The 22,471-nt window shown below is 47.9% G+C and overlaps 1 protein-coding gene across 2 annotated transcripts in view; it reads left to right on the forward strand.

Moving 5' to 3' along the window:
- Positions 1–22,471, forward strand: part of COG7 (component of oligomeric golgi complex 7) — an 85,235-nt gene that overhangs the window by 42,167 nt on the left and 20,597 nt on the right. For both annotated transcript variants that reach the window (XM_082670532.1, XM_082670533.1), the window contains 5 exons: positions 3,789–3,905; positions 6,016–6,081; positions 11,850–12,036; positions 13,662–13,802; positions 19,959–20,042. In XM_082670532.1, coding sequence (XP_082526658.1) covers positions 3,789–3,905; positions 6,016–6,081; positions 11,850–12,036; positions 13,662–13,802; positions 19,959–20,042 — 595 coding nt within the window. The remainder of the gene's footprint in view (positions 1–3,788; positions 3,906–6,015; positions 6,082–11,849; positions 12,037–13,661; positions 13,803–19,958; positions 20,043–22,471) is intronic.

Here is a 22,471-nt window from a genome sequence, read left to right on the forward strand (position 1 = left end):
ACAAATACATTCTTAGGCTCTCCAAGAAATCTTGTTCTAGAGTGAAGTTGCCACGAGTCTCAAGAAATTCCTCACACTGAACTGAATGCTCTTTTGCTGCTGTAAGTTTAGGGAGCTCTTGTCATTCCAGAAATGCTGAGCATGCCCCTGTGAGCTCTGAGGGTCCTTGGACCCAGTACTGTTGGTCACTGCCATGGGCAGTCTGCACCTTCCAGGATGGCTCACAGGAAGGCACTGAAGGCTGCGAGATCATGTCCCCTGCATAAGACAGGGGGAGCCAGGTGAGCCCAGACATGTCCCTCAGGAAGAGAAACATCAGCAAAAAGTTTTTTTTTTTTTTTCCGGTACGCGGGCCTCTCACTGTTGTGGCCTCTCCCGTGGCAGAGCACAGGCTCCGGACGCACAGGCTCAGCGGCCATGGCTCACAGGCCTAGTCACTCCGCGGCATGTGGGATCCCCCCCGGACTGGGGCATGAACCCGTGTCCCCTGCATCGGCAGGCGGACTCTCAACCACTGTGCACCAGGGAAGCCCATCAGCAACAAGTTTAATGAAATAAAATTTATCTCTTTCTCTCTCTGCCACCAGCTGGGATCTTGTGGATAAAATAATTTTTTTTGAGATCTAAAAATTTTATTATAAAATTTAAAAAGTAATGCTTCTAGAAATACATATATATTTAAATATGAAAAGGTGTAAAAAGGTGAAAGTCTTCCTTCTTTCCTGCGCATCCTTAGGCAGTCCTCAGGAGTCACAAGTTTTAAACATTTTGCTTTGAGTCTTCTCATTCTTCTCTCCAGACTTTAAAGATTTTTTTGTTTATTACCTTTAACTATTATGTCTTGACGCAACTCTGAAAGGTGAGGAACTGAGCCTCCTTGAGGCTGGTGCTGTCTCTTATCCCCTCTCCTCCTCCTCTTGTTGGTGATATTTTCACTTTTAGTTCTTCTGTTGGTTACTTCAATTACTTCATTTTAAAAAGTAATACAGGGGCTTCTCTGGTGGCGCAGTGGTTGGGAGTCCACCTGCCGATGCAGGGGACACGGGTTCGTGCCCCGGTCCGGGAAGATCCCTCATGCTGCGGAGCGGCTGGGCCCGTGAGCCATGACGGCTGGGCCTGCGCGTCCGGGGCCTGTGCTCCGCAACAGGAGAGGCCACAACAGTGAGAGGCCTGTGTACCGCAAAAAAAAAAAAAAAAAAAAGTAATACAAATCCATATTAAAAATTCAAAATGTACAAAAGGACGTATGATGAAAACAGGTCACCTGCTCTAGAAGGGAAGGTTTTGAAGCTACCAAAAACCTGTTTATAAAATTAGGGAAATGAGGATGATGCTAACTTGCCCAGGGTTCAAGTGGGACCTTGTTCAGGAGTGGGGAGGGTGTGGGGATGGTGTTCAGGAAGGCAGGGATAGGGAGGATGGAGGACGCAGGCAGAGCAGGAGGAGATTGGCCTAACTTGCACTCTGCTGAAGCTGTAGGATATAGCTGCTGATGGGGTGTTGCAGGGTGAGGGGTGTTACAGCTGTGACGGGAGCCTGGGCCCTGGAGTTGTAGCCACCTGGGCTCAGATCCTGTCTCAGGCACTTACTAGCGGGGACCTTGGGTGGGTTAGTGTGCCTTTCTGAGTCTTGGTATCTTTTATTTGGGTAAACTGATGGTGATAATATCTCCTTTCCATGGTGGTTGTGAATATTGAGTGAAAGCATATAATTAAAGCACCTAATGCAGCAGCTCTTACATGGTAGAGACACTTGGAAACGTGTATTGTGAGAGAATCAGAAGGTTTTGGTACAAATGCCATAAAAATGTGACGTGATACACACATCACGTGCGAGCCCCGCTATGGCTAAACAGTCACCCCCCGTCTCCCCCTGGCCCCGCCTCAATGCTCAGCGGCTGCTCACTGTTCCGGGGACTCTGTCGGGAGGTTCTGTGGAGCTCATGTCTTGTTGGACGGAGTGTTCTTCTTGTTTAACGTCCTTCAGCTAAAGCACAATTAAAACGTTCTTCAACAGCTCCCTGTCAGTGTGTCCTGAGGGCCCTCCCCCTCTCCCAAGGAAAGCTGTCACCTCTCTGGGTCCAAAGGGAAGGTGCTGTCTGTGGCATTTTGGTTTTGTAGCTTTTCGGCCCTGTGTGAAGGGAGCAGCAGTGGCGTTTGTCCCTCACTGGAGGTCTGCAGCAGTTCCTTCCACTTGCTTCTCTGAGCGGCCTTTCTCTCCACCACACAGACTTACTCTTCAGAGCCGTGCCCTGGGTCATCACAGCCCACTGTCCTCACTAGAGCTCGTGGTTTGGGAAGGGAGAGAGGCGAGACTTCTTGTGATGTATGCAGGTGTCGTGGGTTTTAGGGAGCCTATTGGCTTCCAGAGCACATGACCATCCACCCCTGTCCTCCTTACCACACCCTCCCAAGGACTTATGTGTTCATGTTCCAAGAACTATACAGCTGGCCCTGTGTATCCAGCGTTCCTTATCTGCGGGTTCAACCAACTGTGGATCAAAAATATTCAGAAAAAAAATTTCCAGAAAGTACCAAAAAGCAAAACGTGAATTTGCTGCATGCTGGCAACTCTTTATGTAGCATTTACATTGTATTTACAATTATTTACATAACATTTATGTTGTGTTAGGTATTGTAAGTAATCTAGAGATGATCTATTAAAGTATACGGGAAAATGTGCCTAGGTTCTATGCAAATACTATGCCATTTTATATTAAAAACTTGAGCATCCATGGATTTTGGTATCTTTGGGGGAGGAGGGGGACAATCCTGAAATCAGTCCCTCATGGCTGCCCAAGGAGTACTATACATAAAAACGATACCACTGCACATCAGCTTTCATTTTATACTTTTCAGGGAGCTTTTGTGCCTACTATTTCATTCATTTCATTTTATTTTATCATCATGACAACTCTGTGGGGCAGTACAGAAGTCATCATTAAGTCCATTTTAAAGATGAGGGAACTGAGGCCCAAAGACAGCTAGGTACTTGCAGTGCAGGTCTGTCATTGACTCAGGACCTATTTCTGGATGTTTCCTTTATGCCCAGGTCTGTGTTAATTCCTGGGGATATGATTATGACCTACAAATGGATAGTCCCTATTCTCCCAGAGCTTCTAGTCTGATGACAGCAATAAACGTTAAACACATACATTAAATAAGCTATTTAATTATACTTGTGTTAAGTGCTATGAAGGAAAGTATGTGGTATAGGTGGGAGCAGACAGCAGTCTGTGAGGAGGGAGGGTTTTCAGTTTTGAATCCAGTTTCATGCTCCTGTACCATTAAAGTCGGGCTCTTGCCTGCCATGGAGCTTGGCTGTTTAATCTAAATTCAAGGATTTGAGTGGTATAGAAGTACCCTGGATATCAGTGAACTGCCTTATGGTATCCTAGGTGACAGTTGGGTATTATAGTGGGACCATGACGTTTTAAAACAGTTCTTTGAATCAGCTTCCAAAAAATGCCCCTGTTAGGATGAGGGAGTAATTAACCAGCATCATCTCTCACCTGGTTGGTCAGAGTCTTGGTCTTAGTGGCCATCCCCTTCCCCCCTCATCTTGAGCATCTCTTAAAGCCGCTCTGCCAGGTGAGAAAGACAGTCTTGCCACATAGAGGAGACCTTTTTGTGGTCAGAGCTTTATAAGTAGTGACAACCCTTGGTAGGATAGCCTCTGAAGGTGCTCTCAAGGTCATTAGCAGTTTGTCCCAAGCTGTATAATTCCAGGTGTCTCTAGGTCTGAGGAGTTTTTGATGATACCACTGTCATTTTTTTCTGTCCCCATAGGTATGTGTCTGATTTCACCAGTACTCTCTACTCAATACGAAAGAAGTATAGGCTGGATGATATTCCTCTCAACTCCCTTTTTCAAGAAGATTGGGCGGCTTTTCAGAATTCCATTAGGTAAAGTGGGGGTAAACATGCATAATATAGTATATAAAAATGATAAATGTGTGTGTAAGGCGTTCTTTTTTCTCTCTTTCACTGCCCCCCCCTTTTTAAAGCAAATACTCTAGACTCTGAAAACAAGCCAATAAACAAAAAAAACAAGGCAAACCAAACAAACACCAAAAAGACCCCTCTTGCTCTTAAAATATTTTTAAAAGTTCTTTATGAACTCATCTCCTTTGGTGACTTAAGTTTTCTTATGTTTGGTTTGAGATTTTTTTTTTCCCCTTAGCCTATAGTTTCTACAAACGTAAAATAAGTTAGAGCTTTTATTTTAGAAAATGCACAGCTGATTAGATCCTGTTTCTGGATCTGTGCCACAGAACTAAATGGTAAGTCAATGCTATTTGGCCTGCAAAGAGCCGTGTAAGAGTTCCGTGAAAGGCCTTGAGGTGACCCTCCCAAGTCGTTGTTGACAGACAGATTCTGGCGTAGCCTGTGTGACCTGTGGGCCACTAGGTAGACACCATGTTGCCCTAAGCCCTGAGGTCTGGTGGGAGTGTGATCGGCAGTGGCCTGAGGAGTTTGGCCCTTGATGTGTCCAGCCTGAGGGAATGCCCTGGCAGTCCAGTGGTTAGGACTCCGTGCTTCCACTGCAGGGGGCACAGGTTTGATCCCTGGGCGGGGCACTAAGATTCTGAAAGCTGCTCGGGGCGGCCCAAAAAAAACACAAAAGACGGAAGCTCTGGAAGCACTGGGCCTGCATCGTCCCAAGGCTGTGACCCGAAGCCTCGGTTGACTAGGGTGTATGTTCTCTGTTGTGCTGTGGTTCTCCCACTCCTATGAGGTCTAACAACTGTACTATCAGCCTGAGATAAAAAGCGATCTAGAAATTTCTTTTCCTTACAACCATTCTTTGCAGACATACGTTCTGAAAAGGCAAGCTGCTCTCCCCCCACTTACATTTCTTGCCTGACCCCCGGCCTAGGTGGTATGTGCAGAGTGCCCATGGCACATGTGGGTCTCAGTGCAGATCCAGACCCTCCAAAAGCTGTCTTTAATCAGGGTAAACCCGGGGCCTCCCAGGACCATTTGGAGTGTCTCCTCATGGGCTCTGATCTGAACTTTTTTTTTTGATGAAATTTAATGTTCTAGATGCCAATATCCCTTATCAGCTGTGGCAGCTTGGTACACCAGAAAATATTATGCGCAAGGTTGTTCTCTTGTAACTGGCGTGAGTGGAATATTTCACTTTCTCATAAACCTTTCTTATGATGGAATGCCTAGATATCCTGGTGATGATAGACACTTTCGGAGAAAGTTAAAAGTTAACTAGACCTAAGATGTTTTTAATCCTTGGATTTGTCCTGACATTATAGTTTGGTGTTGAAGGACTCAGTAGCTGGAGTTTGAGGCCTAGCATAAAATTACTTGAAAATTAAAGGATTATTAAATACAGAAATGATCATTCAGGCTTATCTCTGAGAAACAAATGGATTAATCTTCATCTGCCTTTCATGTGATCAGAGAGAAACAATTCTAAGATCAAAACAGTTTTCTCTTCTATGCCTGGCAAATAGCAGGCAGCTGACAAATATTAATGAATTTTGGTTTTTAAATTTTAGATACAAAGAATTTCCAACCCATTTTATTTGTTTGTTTGTTTTGTTTTGTTTGTTTTTCTTTTTTGTCCACGCTGTGCAGCTTGTGGGATCCTAGTTCCCTGACCAGGGATCGAACCCGTGCTCCCTGCAGTGGAAGCGTGGAGTCTTAACCACGGGACCTCCAGGGAATTCCCTCCAACCCATTTTCTTGAGGACAAAGCCCAAAAGCAACCTCAGTATTTTTGGAAATGTAAAATTATTTGAGATCATGTTGGATAGAATTGTGATTCATAGCAGAGAGACACATGACAGGAGGATATTAGAAGGGACCAGCATTTCCCTTTTACATGAATTACTAATGAATGGAACGTTTCAGGTAGGCCCTCAAATGGTTAACTGCTTTCCCACAAACCAGCACACCACCAAAAGTGGTGAATAGTTAGAATTTTTATGAATGGAACAATGTTTGTCCTGTAAATGTCGGCATTCCAGATACTTGAAGTGCTTTTTGTTTCGTTTAGGATAATAGCCACCTGTGGAGAGCTCCTGCGGCAGTGTGGGGACTTGGAGCAGCAGCTAGCCAACAGGTAGGAGAGGGCTGTGGGCCGGCCCCTGGGCTCTCAGCTGGGGAAAACCTTGATAGAGTGCGCAGCACCGTCTGAAGCCACAGAGCTTGAGGACTCTCTGTACCTAGGATACGAGGTGTCAGTGTTGTCACCATTCAGCATTTATTGAGCACCTAAAAGGAGCAAGGCTCTGACCTCCTTGGCACATAACTTTAGTTAGATATGGAAGTTTCAGCCTAAATGAGGAAGCAGTACATGTTGTCTCCAAATTATGAGTGGGCAGGGCTCCCGCTGCATGTTTGCAAGTCAGTTATTGGGGATGGAAAGTTATAGGTGGTGCGAGGTCCCCTGGGCCAGCCCACAGAATCGGGATGAATCCGGCCAGCCTGCCTTCTGGGTTCTGCAGTAGGATTCTGTGCTGCGGAAGCCGGTGTGTGTGTCAAAGGAGGATGTCTGGGGTCAGGCCCTCCATTCTGATACCTGCCAGGGCTTTTACACTGCCCCGAAGTGACCCCATTCGGACCTGCTTTTCCCTCCAAGGGCTTCAGGCTTCCCAAATGTCCTCACTTCTTCAGCGGAATTTCTGATTGCCATGGTGCAGCTGCTTTCTCTGTCCTGCAGGAATTCAGGGGAAGAAGTCTGTTTCCTACAGCGGTGTTAGGGCCTAGCGGCAGTCCCTTCACCTCTTTCTGGGATAACTCAGAAAGTTATCTCTGCAGGAGGGAATTTCTGGCAGTGGTACAAAGTGAAAAGCAAGCTGAGGCCTCGAGACTGGGTGGGCAGTAGGGCTGAGCTGCTGGGGAAGGTCGTCAGACCGGCCGCAGGGTCCGGGCTCTGAGTTGGTCATTTCTTCTCCTCGCCACTCTTTGTCTCCTTTCATTTCTGAACCCACGGGTTGCCTTCAAGTCCCAAGACTTTTTACCATGGTTCTCATTATGGAGAAAGCCTTGCGGGGGCCAGGGGTGCGGGGGTGGGTTGGAATGGGCAGCTGTTGCAGTTCATAGCTCCCAAACAGCCCAGCATAGAGCTCATGTGACTTCTTGGAATGAATAAAACCAGAGCACCACAAGCATACAGCAGAGTGTGTATAAATAATATAAATGATGAGGTAAACGCCCCCTTCCTCCCTCCCCATTCCCACACACACGTATGCTCATGTTTATATGCACGTGTGTGCGTGCACACAGACACGCACACGGTGAGGGGAGCCTATGGCGGAAGGGTGAGTAGGTCTGGGTTCACGAAGGGCCCCTAAGAAAAGGTGAAAATTTGACATTTATATATTTAAAAGAAAGCCATGTAGCTTATTAATTTCTTGATTACGGTGGTGATTACAGCCTGGGCTCAGCTCAAAAATTAAAAGTTCACGAGTGTACAAAGTATTAAAAACTGAAAATCTACTCACCCCAAAAATTCTTGAGAAGAAATGTTAACAGCCCCCCTGCCCCCATCGCATTTGTTTTTTTTTGTTTTGTTTTATTTTGTTTTTTGCAGTACGCGGGCCTCTCACTGCTGTGGCCTCTCCCGTTGTGGAGCACAGGCTCCGGACATGCAGGCTCAGTGGCCATGGCTCACGGGCCCAGCCGCTCCGCGGCATGTGGGATCTTCCCGGACCGGGGCACGAACCCATGTCCCCTGCATTTGCAGGCGGACTCTCAACCACTGCGCCACCAGGGAAGCCCCCACATCGCATTTGTTGAGCTCTGCCATGAAAGGCTTTACATGAATTAACTCCTCAATCCTCCCGGGGCGTCCAAAGAGATAGGTACTATTCTTACCCCCATTTTTACACATGAAGAGACATTGAGGCATAGAATTTGGCACCGGTAGTAACTTTTTAAGTAAAAGGAATTATCTGTGGAAAGAGCTGTGTCTGAGGTGATGCATCTAAGAGGCAGTGATCTGAACCTGGACATCAGCTGAGTCATCCCGAGTGTGTATCACCTCCACACTGTCCTTCCTCACAGATGAGTGTCCGTCCTCAGACTTGGGTTTCTCTGCATATACATCAGACGTCTTTCCATATCAGAACGTATAGACTTGCCTTAATCTTTTAATGAAGATGAGTATTACCTTCTAAAGGGTAAGGAAGGATCTGGTTAAGAAGGTGAATGGGGGCATGACAGTTAAAGGTTGAGCCCCTCTAACTGCATTTTGCAGCCCAGAGAGGCTGAGAGCCTGGCCCGAGCTTTGGTGTGAGATGAGAACAGATTGGGTGTATCCAAGGGAGCCTTTTTAAGAGATGACGTCATTCTGGAAGCACTGAGCCTGGGAAGGGAAAAGAGTAACAGTTATCATCTGTGTTCCCATCAGGGAGCCTATGCATGTGACTGCCACCTATAAAGCTTATCTCCCTGTCGGTTTCACTGGCAGACCCAGACTGCAATTTAGGACCACTCCCCTCGGGTGGCAGAGGCAGTAGCTCGAAACACTGCAGATTACTTCAGTAACAAGAGTGACATTGGCTACTGGGCTTTTAAGATCACCTGTTTGCAGACAGAGATCGTTTTGTGATTAGTGGGGCAAGTAAAGCAAGGTTGAGTTGGGTGTCACCCGAGGGATTTCTCTTGTACTTGGGTGACATACAGGGAGATTGCTGTGGTTCCTCTATACTTTTATGGTGCCCACCACTTATTTTTGGAACAGAGGTATTTTCACTAGGGCAAGGTTTTAGTGGCACAGTTCAGTGGGACAGTGAGGTTTGGGGAATCCAAAATAAATGTCTAGGTTCCTATGGCTGAGGAGTGGGCAGCAACTTTTCCAGAAAAGGAGATGAGTTGAGGAAGGAGATGGAATTGGGATGTTAGTCCCTCCCTCCTCTGCTCATACTCACTGCCTTCTCCTGGCTCAGCAGGTAGCACAGCACTGGCACATAATGGACTCTCCTGTTAATCTCTGAGCTTCTGAGGACAAGCTCTATGTATAATCCTCTGATAATCGCCAAGACCTGGCTTAGAGCCCATTAAAATGATGAGAAAACGTTTCTTTTTTTTTTTTTTCTTTATTTTTGACTGCGTTGGGTCTTCGTTGTTGCGCACGGGCTTTCTCTAGTTGCGGCGAGGGGGGGCTACTGTTTGTTGTGGTGCGCGGGCTTCTCGTTGCAGTGGCTTCTCTTGTGGAGCACGAGCTCCAGGTGCACGTACTTCAGTAGTTGCAGCATGTGGGCTCAGTAGTTGTGGCTCACGGGCTCTAGAGCGCAGGCTCAGTAGTTGTGGTGCATGGGCTTAGTTGCTCTGTGGCACGTGGGATCTTCCTGGACCAGGGATCGAACCGTGTCCCCTGCATTGGCAGACGGATTCTTAACCACTGCGCCACCAGGGAAGTCCTGAGAAAATGTTTCTTTTTTTTTTTTTTTTTTTTTTTGCGGTACGTGGGCCTCTCACTGCTGCGGCCTCTCCCGCTGTGCAGCACAGGCTCCGGACGCTCAGGCTCAGCGGCCATGGCTCACGGGCCCAGCGGCTCCACAGCATGTGGGATCTTCCCAGACCGGGGCATGAACCCGTGTCCCCTGCATCAGCAGGCGGACCCCCAACCACTGCGCCACCAGGGAAGCCCATATTAGATTTGGTTTTTATTCTAGAGCACACTATTGTGACATTTTAAAGTATAATTTTTTTGTAAATTAATTAATTAATTAATTTTTGGCTGCACTGGGTCTTCGTTGCTGCACGCGGGCTTTCTCTAGTTGTGGTGAGCAGGGGCTACTCTTCATTGCGGTGCGCGGGCTTCTCATTGTGGTGGCTTCTCTTGGTGCGGAGCACGGACTCTAGGTGCGCGGGCTTCAGTAGTTGTGGCACGCGGGCTCAGCAGTTGCGGCTCGCGGGCTCTAGAGCGCAGGCTCAGTAGTTGTAGTTCACGGGCCTAATTGCTCTGTGGCATGTGGGATCTTCCCGGACCAGGGCTCGAACCCGTGTCCCCTGCATTGGCAGGAGGACTCCTACCCACTGCGCCACCAGGGAAGTCCCTTAAACTATAATCTTTAATACTCAAAACATTCCCAGCATAACTGTTTTTCTTCAGCTTGGATGGCAGACTGATGCCACTTGCCCCTGGCAGCCTGAGACTGAGACACATATTGCAGTAACCCCAGGAAGGAGAGCTGACTTCCCGGAGGGCAGAGACGAAAGCTCAGCTGTCAACTTCCTGCTCACCAAACCCAGGGTCACCTGTCAGTCAAAGAATAATTACGGAGCGCCTGCTATGTTCCTGGCACTGTGCTAAGTGCTGGGAATTCAGAGATGAAGACCACTCTCTGGTTTGGCCTCACCATCTAGTGTGTAAGAGAGGTGAAGGCTGGTGAAGTTAGAAGACTGTGTGCCTGGGGGGATGCCCCTGGGACCGGTCCTTGAAGAAGGAGTAGGATTTTTCCAGGTGCACCAAGGAGGGGAGAGCATTTCAGATCACGGTAGCGTGCGAGCAAGACACGCAAGGGCGTGAAGCATGGTGTGTGGTCTGGGGGCGGTTGGCATGGTAGCGGGAATGTTTGTAAGGATACAGGGGCTCCAGCGATGGAGGGCGCTGGGGGCCATGCCTAGGCATTTCTAGTTTTATCTTGGGGAGCACTGAAGGATCTTTGGGAAAAAGACAAAATCAGATTTGCCTTTTGGAAAGATCATTCCAGTAATCCTTAGGAGGACAGATTAAATGGAGTGTGGAAGGGAAGGCAACTATGATCCAGACAAGAAATAGTGAAGACTTGGAAGTAATGCAGCGGCAGGGACAGGCCACAGTTTCACAGAGAAGAGATGCAACCGAAATTACCGGTAGGTGTAACCAACAGGGAAAACTGTAACTTGACCTTAGTGGCAGAGGCAGGTGGCTACTTGTGTCAGCAGTGGTTCCTGAGGAAAGTCCTGTCCCCAGGATTTGTTTGCAAGTACAGGCATTTCTTGACAAGCTCATGGGATTTGTTTTTGAAGAAGTGAGTGCCTACAGGCTGCCATGTCCAAAGTGATCTTTTTTATAAGAAATTGTGGTAAAGGAGGCACTGGGGAATTAGGCACAGTTGGGATGTACTACAGCGTCTAGTCTTTTGGCTACATAGGTTTGTATAATTCTGTACACATTTAAACGTATAGGCCGAATGGTGAGGTTGGGCTAAGGAGGAAACAGAGTGAGGATTTTCGGCATCCGTCAAGGGAAGTCATCCTTGTTGGAGACAGAGATCCTGCTCCCAAGCAGCGCCAGAGGTTGATCATCCCATAGAACCTCCTCCAGGCATTGTTCTTTCTCAGGAAATCAGCAGGTTCTCTCAGTAGATCTCTCTAAACCTCAGAAGTAAACTTTACGGTGCCGATGAACACAAACACCACACGAGCCCAGCGTGTGCGAGAGTGTGAGTCCTGTGGGTAGAGGTGTGCAGCGAGCTGCTGTCACTCTTCTCCAGGGACACTGTTGTGTCTCGTGCCTCTGACTGCGGTGCCAGTGGCTCCCCTGGCTTTGACTGTTCCAAAGAGTGATGCTAATATAGCTCATATATAGAAAGTGCACAGTATTCCCAGATTGTAGTGAATTGACGGCTGCCCTGTAGGCTGTGCATTATATTAGGAAGATGGCATATTCTGTTAGAGTGTTAAATAGGAAATAAAAACACCTGGTGTTTATTGTGTACCTGAGGTCCAGCTCCCTCCTAAAGGATCAAGGGTGTCTCCATTTCCTTATAAAATGGACCCTAAATCAATCTGCCTCATGAGGATATCCTGGGATTTAGTAAGGAGCAGTCTGAATGCTCCAAGAAGAAAATTCCATACAAATAGCTTGGGGCATAATGGTCATCACTTTCATTACAGGATTTTGTCCACTGCTGGGAAGTATCTCTCTGAGTCCTACAGCCCTCGGAGCCTGACCGGTTTTCAGGATAGCATCTTGACAGACAAGAAGAGCTCTGCCAGGAACCCATGGCAAGAATATAATTACCTTCAGAAAGACAGCCCTGCCGAATATGGCAGTTTAATGGAAATACTCTATACCCTCAAGGTATGAGACCTGACTGATGGCATTCTTGCAAATGAAAACTTTTCCCTTGCCACTCACCCTTTCCCTAACCCAGGCTTTCTGCCCCTGTGTGTGGGCCCTGGGCTGTGGCATGCCCTCCCACGTCTCTGTCTCGTTTACGTTGGTGTTTTAAGAAGCTAATCAACTAAACTGGGGTCGAAGCAATTGAAACACAGCTGTAGGAGGAGTTGGATAAATGGAGCTTTATTACCGACGAAAGGGAGGCTGGAGAGTGTGGCTCTCGATCTGCAGCCGCGGGAGCTCGCTGTTCTCCTCTCCGGAGTTAGGCCCGTCAGCAGGGTGAGTGGAGCTGGACGGCCCCGGGCCCCCACGCGGGCACAGCCCCCCCCCACCCCCCGTACTGAGTGGCAGAGAGGGGACCGGAACTCCTGTACTGCCTGGGCGTGGGCAGAACCTGGGAAGGTGGACCCCAACCCAGGAGCCAGAGGAGGAGCAAGGTGGGGAGGAGCCAGGAGCGCCCCTCGAGTGCAGGTTCTTCCGTGTGGCAACACGACGACGTGGAAATCGGTGTTCCCTCCTGGCTGTTCCTTTGGTTTAAACTCTTCGTTTGTCTACCATAAAATGGCCCTTGACTTTGAGCTTTGGGCCTCTTGGGGTCCAGGGACGGGGGACCTCCCAGCAAATGGAGTGAGCCACACGCTCCCTGGGAGTGGCCTCAGGGTTCTTAGAGGGCCACGGCCTCCTTTCCAGAGCCACCCCCACCCCCAGTCTAGTTGAACCTCACTCTCTTGGTGATAAGCCAAGGAGGTACGGCTGTTCCCATAGCACCAAATTCAATCTGAAATTATCCTGATGGGCCACGAGCTCTGGAGGTGACTGCACAGTGTGCCTCAGGATGTGTCTGAGGGCTCAGCGTTGCCCTCACAGGGTCTTCCCCATCCCTCTGTACCTTGACCCACCAACTGGCTGCATTTGAGCTTGACAAACACTTCTTGAAGCCATTCTGCAAGTTCATTCATCCGTGCTTCTGTGATTACGTTAAAGCAGCTCTGTTTATCTTTATTGCTGATCTGATTTATGTCTGTTTGTTGTAATCAGTTCATTTATAATAGCAAAACTAAGGTTACATTTTCCACCTCTATTTTCTCAGGCTGTTTGGAATACCTCAGGACTCACACAGGTGGTGCACACTCTGGTGTACAGCCGAGTATAATTGACCTGACCTCGCTGGGAATCAGGGCTCTGTCTATCACTCTTGTTTCTACATGACACTTCTGATCATTTTTTCCTTCTTCCTCTATCCCTGAGGGACAGTCACAGGTTAATTTTTCCTAAACTACCAGTCCATGAGCTTATATTAGCTTAAATGCATCAGAGTCACCTGGGAAAGTGAATGAAAAATATATCAATAGTTTCCTGGGCTCCAGAACCCCACTGGATCCAGATGCAGTAGTTCTGTGGTAGACCCTGGGTATCTGTAACTCAGCGTGCTCTCCAGGGGGTCCTGGGGCACAGCCAGGTTTGGAAGCTACTGTAGTAGAGAACCCTCTTACTATTTTCCTTTCAGTGGCCTTTCAAAACCCTTAGCTAATACCTTGGTTGGATTCAGGGCATAACAACATGCCTTCTGCATTTTCTTGTCTTAGGAAAAAGGGTCAGGTAACCACAACCTGCTGTCAGCGTCTCGAGCGGCTCTGACTCGGCTTAACCAGCAGGCCCACCAGCTGGCTTTCGATTCCGTCTTCCTGCGCATCAAACAGCAGCTGCTCCTCATTTCCAAGATGGATGTAAGTTTCCCACCAACTGGAAAACGTGCCCCTTCACCCCCCAGCCTAGGCCTAATGTCCCCTTCCCCGAGCTTTGGGTGGTGCCCCCTCTGACTCTCCTAGGCTAGAAGTCCAGCTATAGAGTCACTGTTCCCTTGCAACTCATTGCTTAGCGAGACTGTCCTATCTTAATTGTAGTTACCGTGATGCTGTGTTTTCAGACTGTTTCTTGGGATTATTACTATTGCTTGATTAACTTTCACAGCAGCTTAGCTGTGCCCTCTCAGGGAGAAGTAAGGGAGATTATGTGCCACTGGAAAAGTTGGGGCCAGTCAGAAGAGCTAATTGTCTGATGAGGTTGAATTGTTTTCGTGCCAAACATTTGTGGAGACTTGGTTCTGGAACTTTATTCAGGAGACTGCCTTACTAGATTTGATCTGGTGTTTTTGAGGAGACTTTGAAGGGTTCTGCTCTTTTCTATCCTTGATACTCTTTCTATTTGGCTATTCTTAGAACATCTCACTTTCCTTGCCTTGCACACTCTTCTCTTTTCTGGTTGTCCTTATTCCTTTTCAAGGAATTGCCTATCAGTCCTGTTTTCTCTACTGGCTCTGACTTTCCCTGGGTCCAGATCGCATGACTTTCCTTTCAGATTTCTGAGACAGTCCCCTGATTAATTTTTCTCACTGACTCCTCAAGTCTATCTGGATTTGGCTTATTTTAAAGATAGTCTTGGGACTTCCCCGGTGGTGCAGTGGTTAAGAATCCTTCTGCCAATGCAGGGGACATGGGTTCGATCCCTGGTCTGGGAAGATCCTACATGCTGCGGAACAGCTAAGTCCGCGTGCCACAACTACTGAAGCCCATGCACTCTAGGGCCCACGTGCCGCAACTGCTGAGCCCACATGCTGCAACTACTGAAGCCCACGTGCCTAGAACCCATGCTCCGCAACAAGAGAAGCCACCGCAATGAGAAGCCCGCGCACCGCAACGAAGAGTAGCCCCCGGTTGCCGCAACTAGAGAAAGGCCGCACGCAGCGACGAAGACCCAACGCGGCCAAAACAAAACAAAACAGTAAAGATGGTCTTTTGGGAAAGATCCAGTTATGGGCTTTTACTAACCAAGAGATCCTTTAAGGAAGTCCTTTGCTTTTTGCTGCCCTCTGGAAAGCATACTAGGCCAGGAGCCAAGGGCCACTCGCTTTATTCACCGTATGATCTGGTTAGGTCTGTGCGAAATGCCGTGAGATCTACTCCAACCAGATTTTGCACTTCTGGCCTGGCTGGGGCAGGGCTGTGTGTGGGGTTGGTGGTGTGGGGCCCCTGCTGTCACATCCTAGTGGAAGTGCTGTCGATGGAGCTGTACCGGGCACCGCCCAGGCGTGGTCTTGTTGGGTCACATGGCTGAGGCTGTTACCTCCTCTGTGAGCCTCATCTCCTTATCTTTAAAATGGGGATACAGTAATTCTCACCATATGGGTATGTGAGGATTAAGTGAGAGTGTGTATATGATAGAATTTAGCACAGCCCCTGTCACAGAGTAGATGCTTAATACGTGGTGGTTTTCTTTTTTTCTGTGATTCTCAAGACTAATGATAGTTTTTAAAAATAGAAATTACATATATTCATTTTCAGAAATTCAAGCAATATAGGAAAGTACAAAGAAAAAAAGCAGTAAACCCCTTCAAAGTCCCAGTGACCAGAAATCATCAAGCCAGACATGTCTTCCTACCCACTCACGTGTTGAAGGCTGGACGGGCATTGGTAGGGAAATGATCCATAGGAAGAAATGGAATTGTGCTACACATGCTGTTGTTCAAAAACCATAAAATGTATACAATATAAATGTTATTTGAATTTAACTAGAAAAAGAAGATAAATGAAACCAAAGGAATGGTTAAACTTGAGATAATAGTTTCTTCACGGTGAAAGGTATCAGTTCCCAGAAGATCTCTTCAAGATTAAGAAAGAAAGATTATGAAAACTACTGATAGATGGGAGTCTTTGGTTTTTGTTAATCATGTTTCTGTTTTAGATAGAAATTGACATTGATTCGCCTGCCCTGAAAGCTGATGGGATTAGCATTCCTTACATCTCTCATCTTCCTTCCCCAACCTCCCCAGTTTGGTTGTTTTTATTATTTTTATTTTGTCAAAGGTTAAAGTCTTGACCTTCTGTTCTGAAACCTTAATTTTGCCAGTTATTTAGTCTTCTTCTCCATTGAGCCCAGCTCGGTGCTTCCCACCTGTCCTTTTTCCTCTACTTCTGCATTCTACACTCATTGTTCTGCCCCAGTCCTTGGTTGCCTGGTCTTGCCTTCTCATTCAGGCCTCACTACAATGGCTCGGGCGCTGGGAATGGACGCAGGCAGCTTTGGCGATTAGGAGGAATTCTCCCAGAGTGCCAGCGTGAAAGCACACAATACAAAGGCAAACGCTTTGGCCTTAAGGATTTGAAAATTAAACCCTGGTCATTCAATGTTTGTTTTTAATGTTTGCTGGTAAATTGTATTGCTCTTGTACATTACAAGAATATAAACCAGCACTATATTCCCTTTCAAAACAGGGAAGTTTACCTGCGTTACCTGGTGACAGGTGGCCCTTTGAAGGAAATTTTAAATTCAAAAATAATCTGCATCATTTCCTTATTGACCCTCTTCAGGTCCACCCCTCTCTGTCTGCTTTTTCAGGCCCTCCCTCATCAGCCCACTCTGTCTTGTCCTTATTCTAAAGTACTTTTCCACTCTGGCCCTTCTTTCCCTCTGCCCTCCGCCTGATCACCTTCCAACTTCGCTCCTCCCGCCTCCTCTGTGAAGCCTTCCCGGGGCCTGCAGCCCACGGTGCTGGTCCTTTAGATGCACTCTGGTGATGTGCTCTTTCCCCACAACTCAGCCCTTGCTCCTGGCCTCCCCTTCTCTGCCTCACTGACCCTCACCACCTCTGCTCCCTCCTGTGCTCCTCTGTGCCAGGACTTCACCACCAGGTTGTATTGTTCCTTCTTTTTAAATCTGTCTCTGTTTCCATGGCCACTGCCCTGGTTTGGGTTCTCGTCATCTCTGAATTGTTTCTCGAGCCTTTCATCTTCCTCTCCGCCCACAGCCCTTCTCAGAGTTGCTGCATGAATCTTCCTAAAGCATCGCTCTGATTTTGTCTCTCCGCATTCAGATCCCTTGCTTGGCTCCCCCCAGTCAGTGTGATCGTCTATTTTAAACAACTTTTTGCTATGGAAATTTTCATACATATGCATGAGTAGAGGGTGTCCTCATCACCCTGTTTCGTCAGTGATCAACTCCTGGCCGTTCTGTTTCATGTATACCCCTTATCTAAAATAAGAACTCTAAAAATAATCACAGTATCATAATCACCTTTAAAAAATACAATTAAAGGGCTTCCCTGGTGGCGCAGTGGTGGGGAGTCTGCCTGCCAGTGCAGGGGACATGGGTTCGGGCCCTGGTATGGGAGGATCCCGCATGCCGCGGAGCAGCTGGGCCCGTGAGCCACATCTGCTGCGCCTGCGTGTCTGGAGCCTGTGCTCCGACGGGAGAGCCCGCAATGGTGAGAGGCCCACGCACCGCGATGAGGAGTGGCCCCTGCTCGCCGCAACTGGAGAGAGCCCTCGCGCAGAGGCGAAGACCCAACACAGCCAAAATTAAAATAAAATAAAATAAAATAATTAAAAAAAAATACAATTAAAAATAATTCCTTAATATCATCAGTGTTCAAATTTCCAGTTGTTTTATAAATGTCATGCTTTAACTGTTTGAATCAGGATCCAGATTAGTTCTGCACATTGGGATTGGGGGATGTGTGATGTGTCTTTTACGTGTCTTTTGAACTCTACAGGTTACCTTTCCATCTCTCTCTATCTGCCTCCCAACCTCCCTCCTTCCCTCCCTCTTCTCTCTCTCTCTCTTTCATTTTCCCTTTTCTTTTCTTTTTTTAAAATTTATTTTATTTATTTATATATTTTTGGCTGTGTTGGGTCTTTGTTGCTGTGCGCAGGCTTTCTCTAGTTGCGGTGAGCGGGGGCTACTCTTCATTGCGGTGCGCGGGCTTCTCATTGCGGCGGCTTCTCTTGATGCAGAGCACAGGCTCTCGGCACCCGGGCTTCAGGAGTTGTGGCATGAGGGCTTAGTTGCTCAGCGGCATGTGGGATCTTCCCGTACCAGGGCTCGAACCTGTGTCCCCTGCACTGGTAGGCGGATTCTTAACCACTGCGCCACCAGGGAAGCCCCGTCATTTTCCCTTTTCTTAGCCTGGTGTTCACAGCTGTGCATTCTCTTTCTAGCCTTCCCTCTCTGCACCTCATGCATCCTGTGGCCGGCCCCTTCTCTAGCCACCCTAGGTTCTTGCTCCTCTGAACTCTTATTGTATAAAACCTGACTGAGAACTTCTGCCACTGAGAACTCTTGAAGTGGAAGCCTGTGCGTGTGTGTGTGTGTGTAGGTGTAGGGGGTATAGGGTGGGAGTGTGTCAGGGGTCTTGGTTCCCCAAGGAGAGCAAGAATTAAGATTGCCAGTTCTTTGTCTCCTCCCTACAAAACCTGGCACAGGGTGCTGTACAGCATGGGCACTCGGTGCACGTGCGTGATTGGCGTGTTCCTTCTCTGTGGGTGGGAGTTAACTGAAAAAAGTAGGATATTTTGAAACGAAAGACGATTCTCAAAAAACAGCAAGGAGGGCTTCCCTGGTGGCACAGTGGTTAAGAATCCACCTGCTAATGGAGGGGACTCAGGTTTGATCCCTGGCCCGGGAAGATCCCACATGCTATGGAACAACTGAGCCTGTGCACCACAACTACTGAGGCTGTGCTCTAGAGCCCACGAGCCACAACTACTGAGCCTGTGTGCCACAACTACTGAAGTCCATGTGCCTAGAGCCCGTGCTCTGCAGCAAGAGAAGCCACTGCAATGAGAAGCCCGCGCACAGCAACGAAGAGTAGCCCCCACTCACCACAGCTAGAGAAAGCCCACGCACAGCAAAAAAGACCCAACACAGCCAAAAATAAAAACAAATAAATACATTTATAAAAAAACAACAACAAGGAGTTTAGAAAACTATAGGGGCAGGGGTGGGGAAGAAAAGGCTTTGTCTAGAGCAGGAAAATTAGAGTCGAGTTGGTGCTAGAGAGTGTGGGGAGGACGGCTGAGGCTTGGCCTGGGCTGGGATCCCAGGGGTGGACACGGTCATGACATTCCCGGAAAGCTCCTTAAAGGATCAAGCAACCAGATCGGGCATCAGGTGGCTGCAGAGAGCAGCTACCACGTGACCTTGGGAGTCACTCCAGGAGTCCAGCCAGAAAGGGCCTTGTTTTCCAGGCTGGCCTTAGGGTGACTCAGGTAAGAATTAAGCAACTAGATTTCTGTGGAAAGCTGTGCCATACTGATAATTAACCACCTGTGTGCTGGTAATTGGCCTGACTCTGTAGGGGAGGCTGGGAAGGCTCCCACAGTGACGTCATAGTCCCATTGAATGATGAAAGAAGACGTGTTGGTGCTGCAGGTCTCCAGACAGGGGGTCCTGAAGAGGACAAAGGAGCTGTTGGTGGAGTTTGGAGGCTCCTTCTCATCCCTTTCCCTTTGAGTTCTGAGTCAGTTGAGACATAGATACAGAAAGCAGGTGGAATAAAAGCAGCACCTTTAACTTAGTAAAGCAGTGTTGGTGAATGTAGTTTGGATATTCCTGCAACCAGACAGGGCTTCCAATTCACATATGGTCTCTGTGGAGGATTTTAGGGGGTCCTGGTCTCTTCAGAGTGCTGGCTGATGACCCGGGAGTTAGTGAGGCTACCTGTGCCAGCAGGTGTTAACCGGTTGCCCTCACCCTGTAGAGAAACTCAGAACAAGAATATCCAACTCTTCCTTTCACGTTCTGAGCGGGTAAACACAGAAGGGATCAGTTCCCATCGAACAGTTGAGTGGAGAAGGTGGGATTTCCTGCTTTATGGATCTGAAAGGATGCAGAGAGAGAGAGGATTACTTTCTCTATGGCAGGCTTCAAGGTGATGCCTTAAAGAAGAGAAATCCCTGGTCTGCCACATGGTGATTCCAAAGGCCAGCTCTGAGAAAAGATAGTGCCTGTGGTGATGCTGCGTTCTTCATGTAGTTTCCAGCATGTGGTGCTTTCGTGTGCTGCCTGGGTGCTGTGACATTGACTCTTTCCTCTCCTTCCTCCCCTAGAGCTGGAACACCGCCGGCATTGGAGAAACCCTGACCGATGACCTGCCCACCTTCAGTCTCACTCCTCTCGAGTACATCAGCAATGTAAGAGACTCTGTGCGCTTTTCTCTGCGCTGGTCACAGCATCTGAGACCTTGTCTTGTATGGCCCTTCTGGGTAAAGCGGTCCTTGCTGCATCGGTTCTGTCTGGACCTTTGCTTTTGGATAGTCCCCATCCATATCCATGACTTTAAGGAAATGCGGTTGATTTCCTTAAATCAGCTGATGAAACACATGCTGATTTCAAAGCCTAACACATTCCCGCCCCTCCCCCATCCCTCTCAATATGAGGTGTGGCCAGTGCCTGAGGGCATCAGAGTATGAGTCCAGCTCCATTGCTCTTAAATGTCAGTGAGCATAAGAAATGCTGTACAGGAATGATAGACCCCAACTGTGTCTTCCTCACACTATGGGGGAGTTCTGCAATTTTCAGGGGTGATTTTGAGATAGGTGATTTCTGCCTTGAGCTCTCACTTTAGAACCCACCCCTGTGTAAGTTATGACTGTTGTAATAGATACGAAGGAATTTTATTTTATTTTTATTTTATTTTTTATTTTATTTTTTGCGGTACGCGGGCCTCTCACTGTTGTGGCCTCTCCCATTGCGGAGCACAGGCTCCGGACGTGCAGGCTCAGCGGCCATGGCTCACAGGCCTAGCTGCTCTGCGGTATGTGTGATCTTCCCAGACCGGGGCACGAACCCGTGTCCCCTCCATCAGCAGGCGGACTCTCAACCACTGCGCCACCAGGGAAGCCCTATTTTATTTTTTAAAATATTTATTTATTTATTTTGGCTGCGCTGGGTCTTAGTTGCAGCATGTGGGATCTTTGTTGCAGCATACGGGATCTTTAGTTGTGACATGTGGGCTCTTAGTTGCAGCATGCGGGCTCCTTAGTTGCAGCATGCGAACTCTTAGTTGCAGCATGCATGCGGAATCTAGTTCCCCAACCAGGGATCGAACCCGGGCCCCCTGCATTGGGAGCGTGGAGTCTTACCCACTGGACCACCAGGGAGGCCCCTGCAAAGGAATTTTAGAAGTAAATATTGTACAGTTAGAGGAAGTGTGTGTGATCCCACTGGTGAGTAGCAAGGAGGATGGCTTTCCTCTCTGTTCACTGAGCAAGTCCAAAACAGCAATTGTTTTCCTCTGTTTTTCAGGGGATTATTCAATACCCTGGACGGATGGAACTAAAAATGTTGGTTGGTCTTTACAACCAATGAGAATAATCTTATTTTTAGAATTGAGACATGTGTATTGCAATCGAAATTGATTCCAGAAACGATGTTGCTTAGAAGGAACTCAAAAGGCTATCGAGTTGATTTTAAACACAGAGGAGTAAGGAAGGCGAGGGGGCGTTTTCAGGCCAGGGCTCTTTTCCCACCGGCTGTCACTCGTCAGCCCCCAGGTAGGCATCGTCCTTATGAGGTCATCTCCTGATGACCTCGGCTCAGGAAATGAATATCTACTGAGCACGTACTGTGTACAGGGGCAGTGCTAGGCTCTTATTGGTGCCATGAGATAGTGTGCAGTATAGACCGAATTTTATCTTAACAACAACTTTGTGAGCCGGTTGGTGGCAGCCGTGTTTTGCGGTCAGAAGCACCAAGGCTCTGGGGGATGGGAGTGGGGCAGGGAAGCCACTCATTCAGCAGTCACTCTGTTAGGAAGCCTGGTGCTTTATGTGTGTCTCACGCATATTAGTTTCATCTTTGCCACAGCCCTCTGAAGTAAGTATGAGATCACCCTCATTTCAGAGATGGCGAAACCAAGGCCCCGACAGATTAAGTAAGTTGCCCAACGTCACACAGTGGTAGAGGCAGAACTCAAACCCAGGTCCTTCTGACCACAGAGCTGTTCATTTTTCCTGAGTCACTGCGCTTACCCAGCCAGGATATCAAGGAGTATTTCTTGAATATGGGAGAATAGCAGACAAACGTCTACAGGTGTGATGGTGAGCATCCCTTCCCACGTTGATTTCCAAGAAATAAGCATAGACAGAACTCCCAAGAAAAACTTGGCATTGTGGAACCTCTCTAGGAAACACAGCAATCCCCACAGTCTAAGGCCAATTAATTCAAGTTTGAGATGTCAGATTATTGAAAATTTGCACCTAACCGATGCTTTGCCTTGCTGGTGAATGCCCTCACCCACGCAGAACTGTGTGAGCATTATAAGGGGATGAAATAGGAGAAAATCCTTGGAAGAAATAAAACAGCATAGATGCAAGGCATATCGGTGATGATTCTTTATTTCAAGTAAAGCTGGGTTTGTGGATTTAGCCAAGAGGTGATGGCTACAGATGAAAGGGGTACCAAATACAGGAATATGCCTGTGGTCTCTGCACATAGTAGGTATTCAGGAAGTGCTTGCTGAGTGGAATTACAATGGAGAAATCCTAACCCCAGAAGTCAGCATCCTTCCCTTCCTCCAGCCTTGGGGAAAAATGATGAATTTGTTGCCATTTCAAGCTGA

Source organism: Grampus griseus, assembly GCF_964374135.1.
Source record: "Grampus griseus genome assembly, chromosome: 14".
Lineage (NCBI taxonomy): Eukaryota > Metazoa > Chordata > Mammalia > Artiodactyla > Delphinidae > Grampus > Grampus griseus.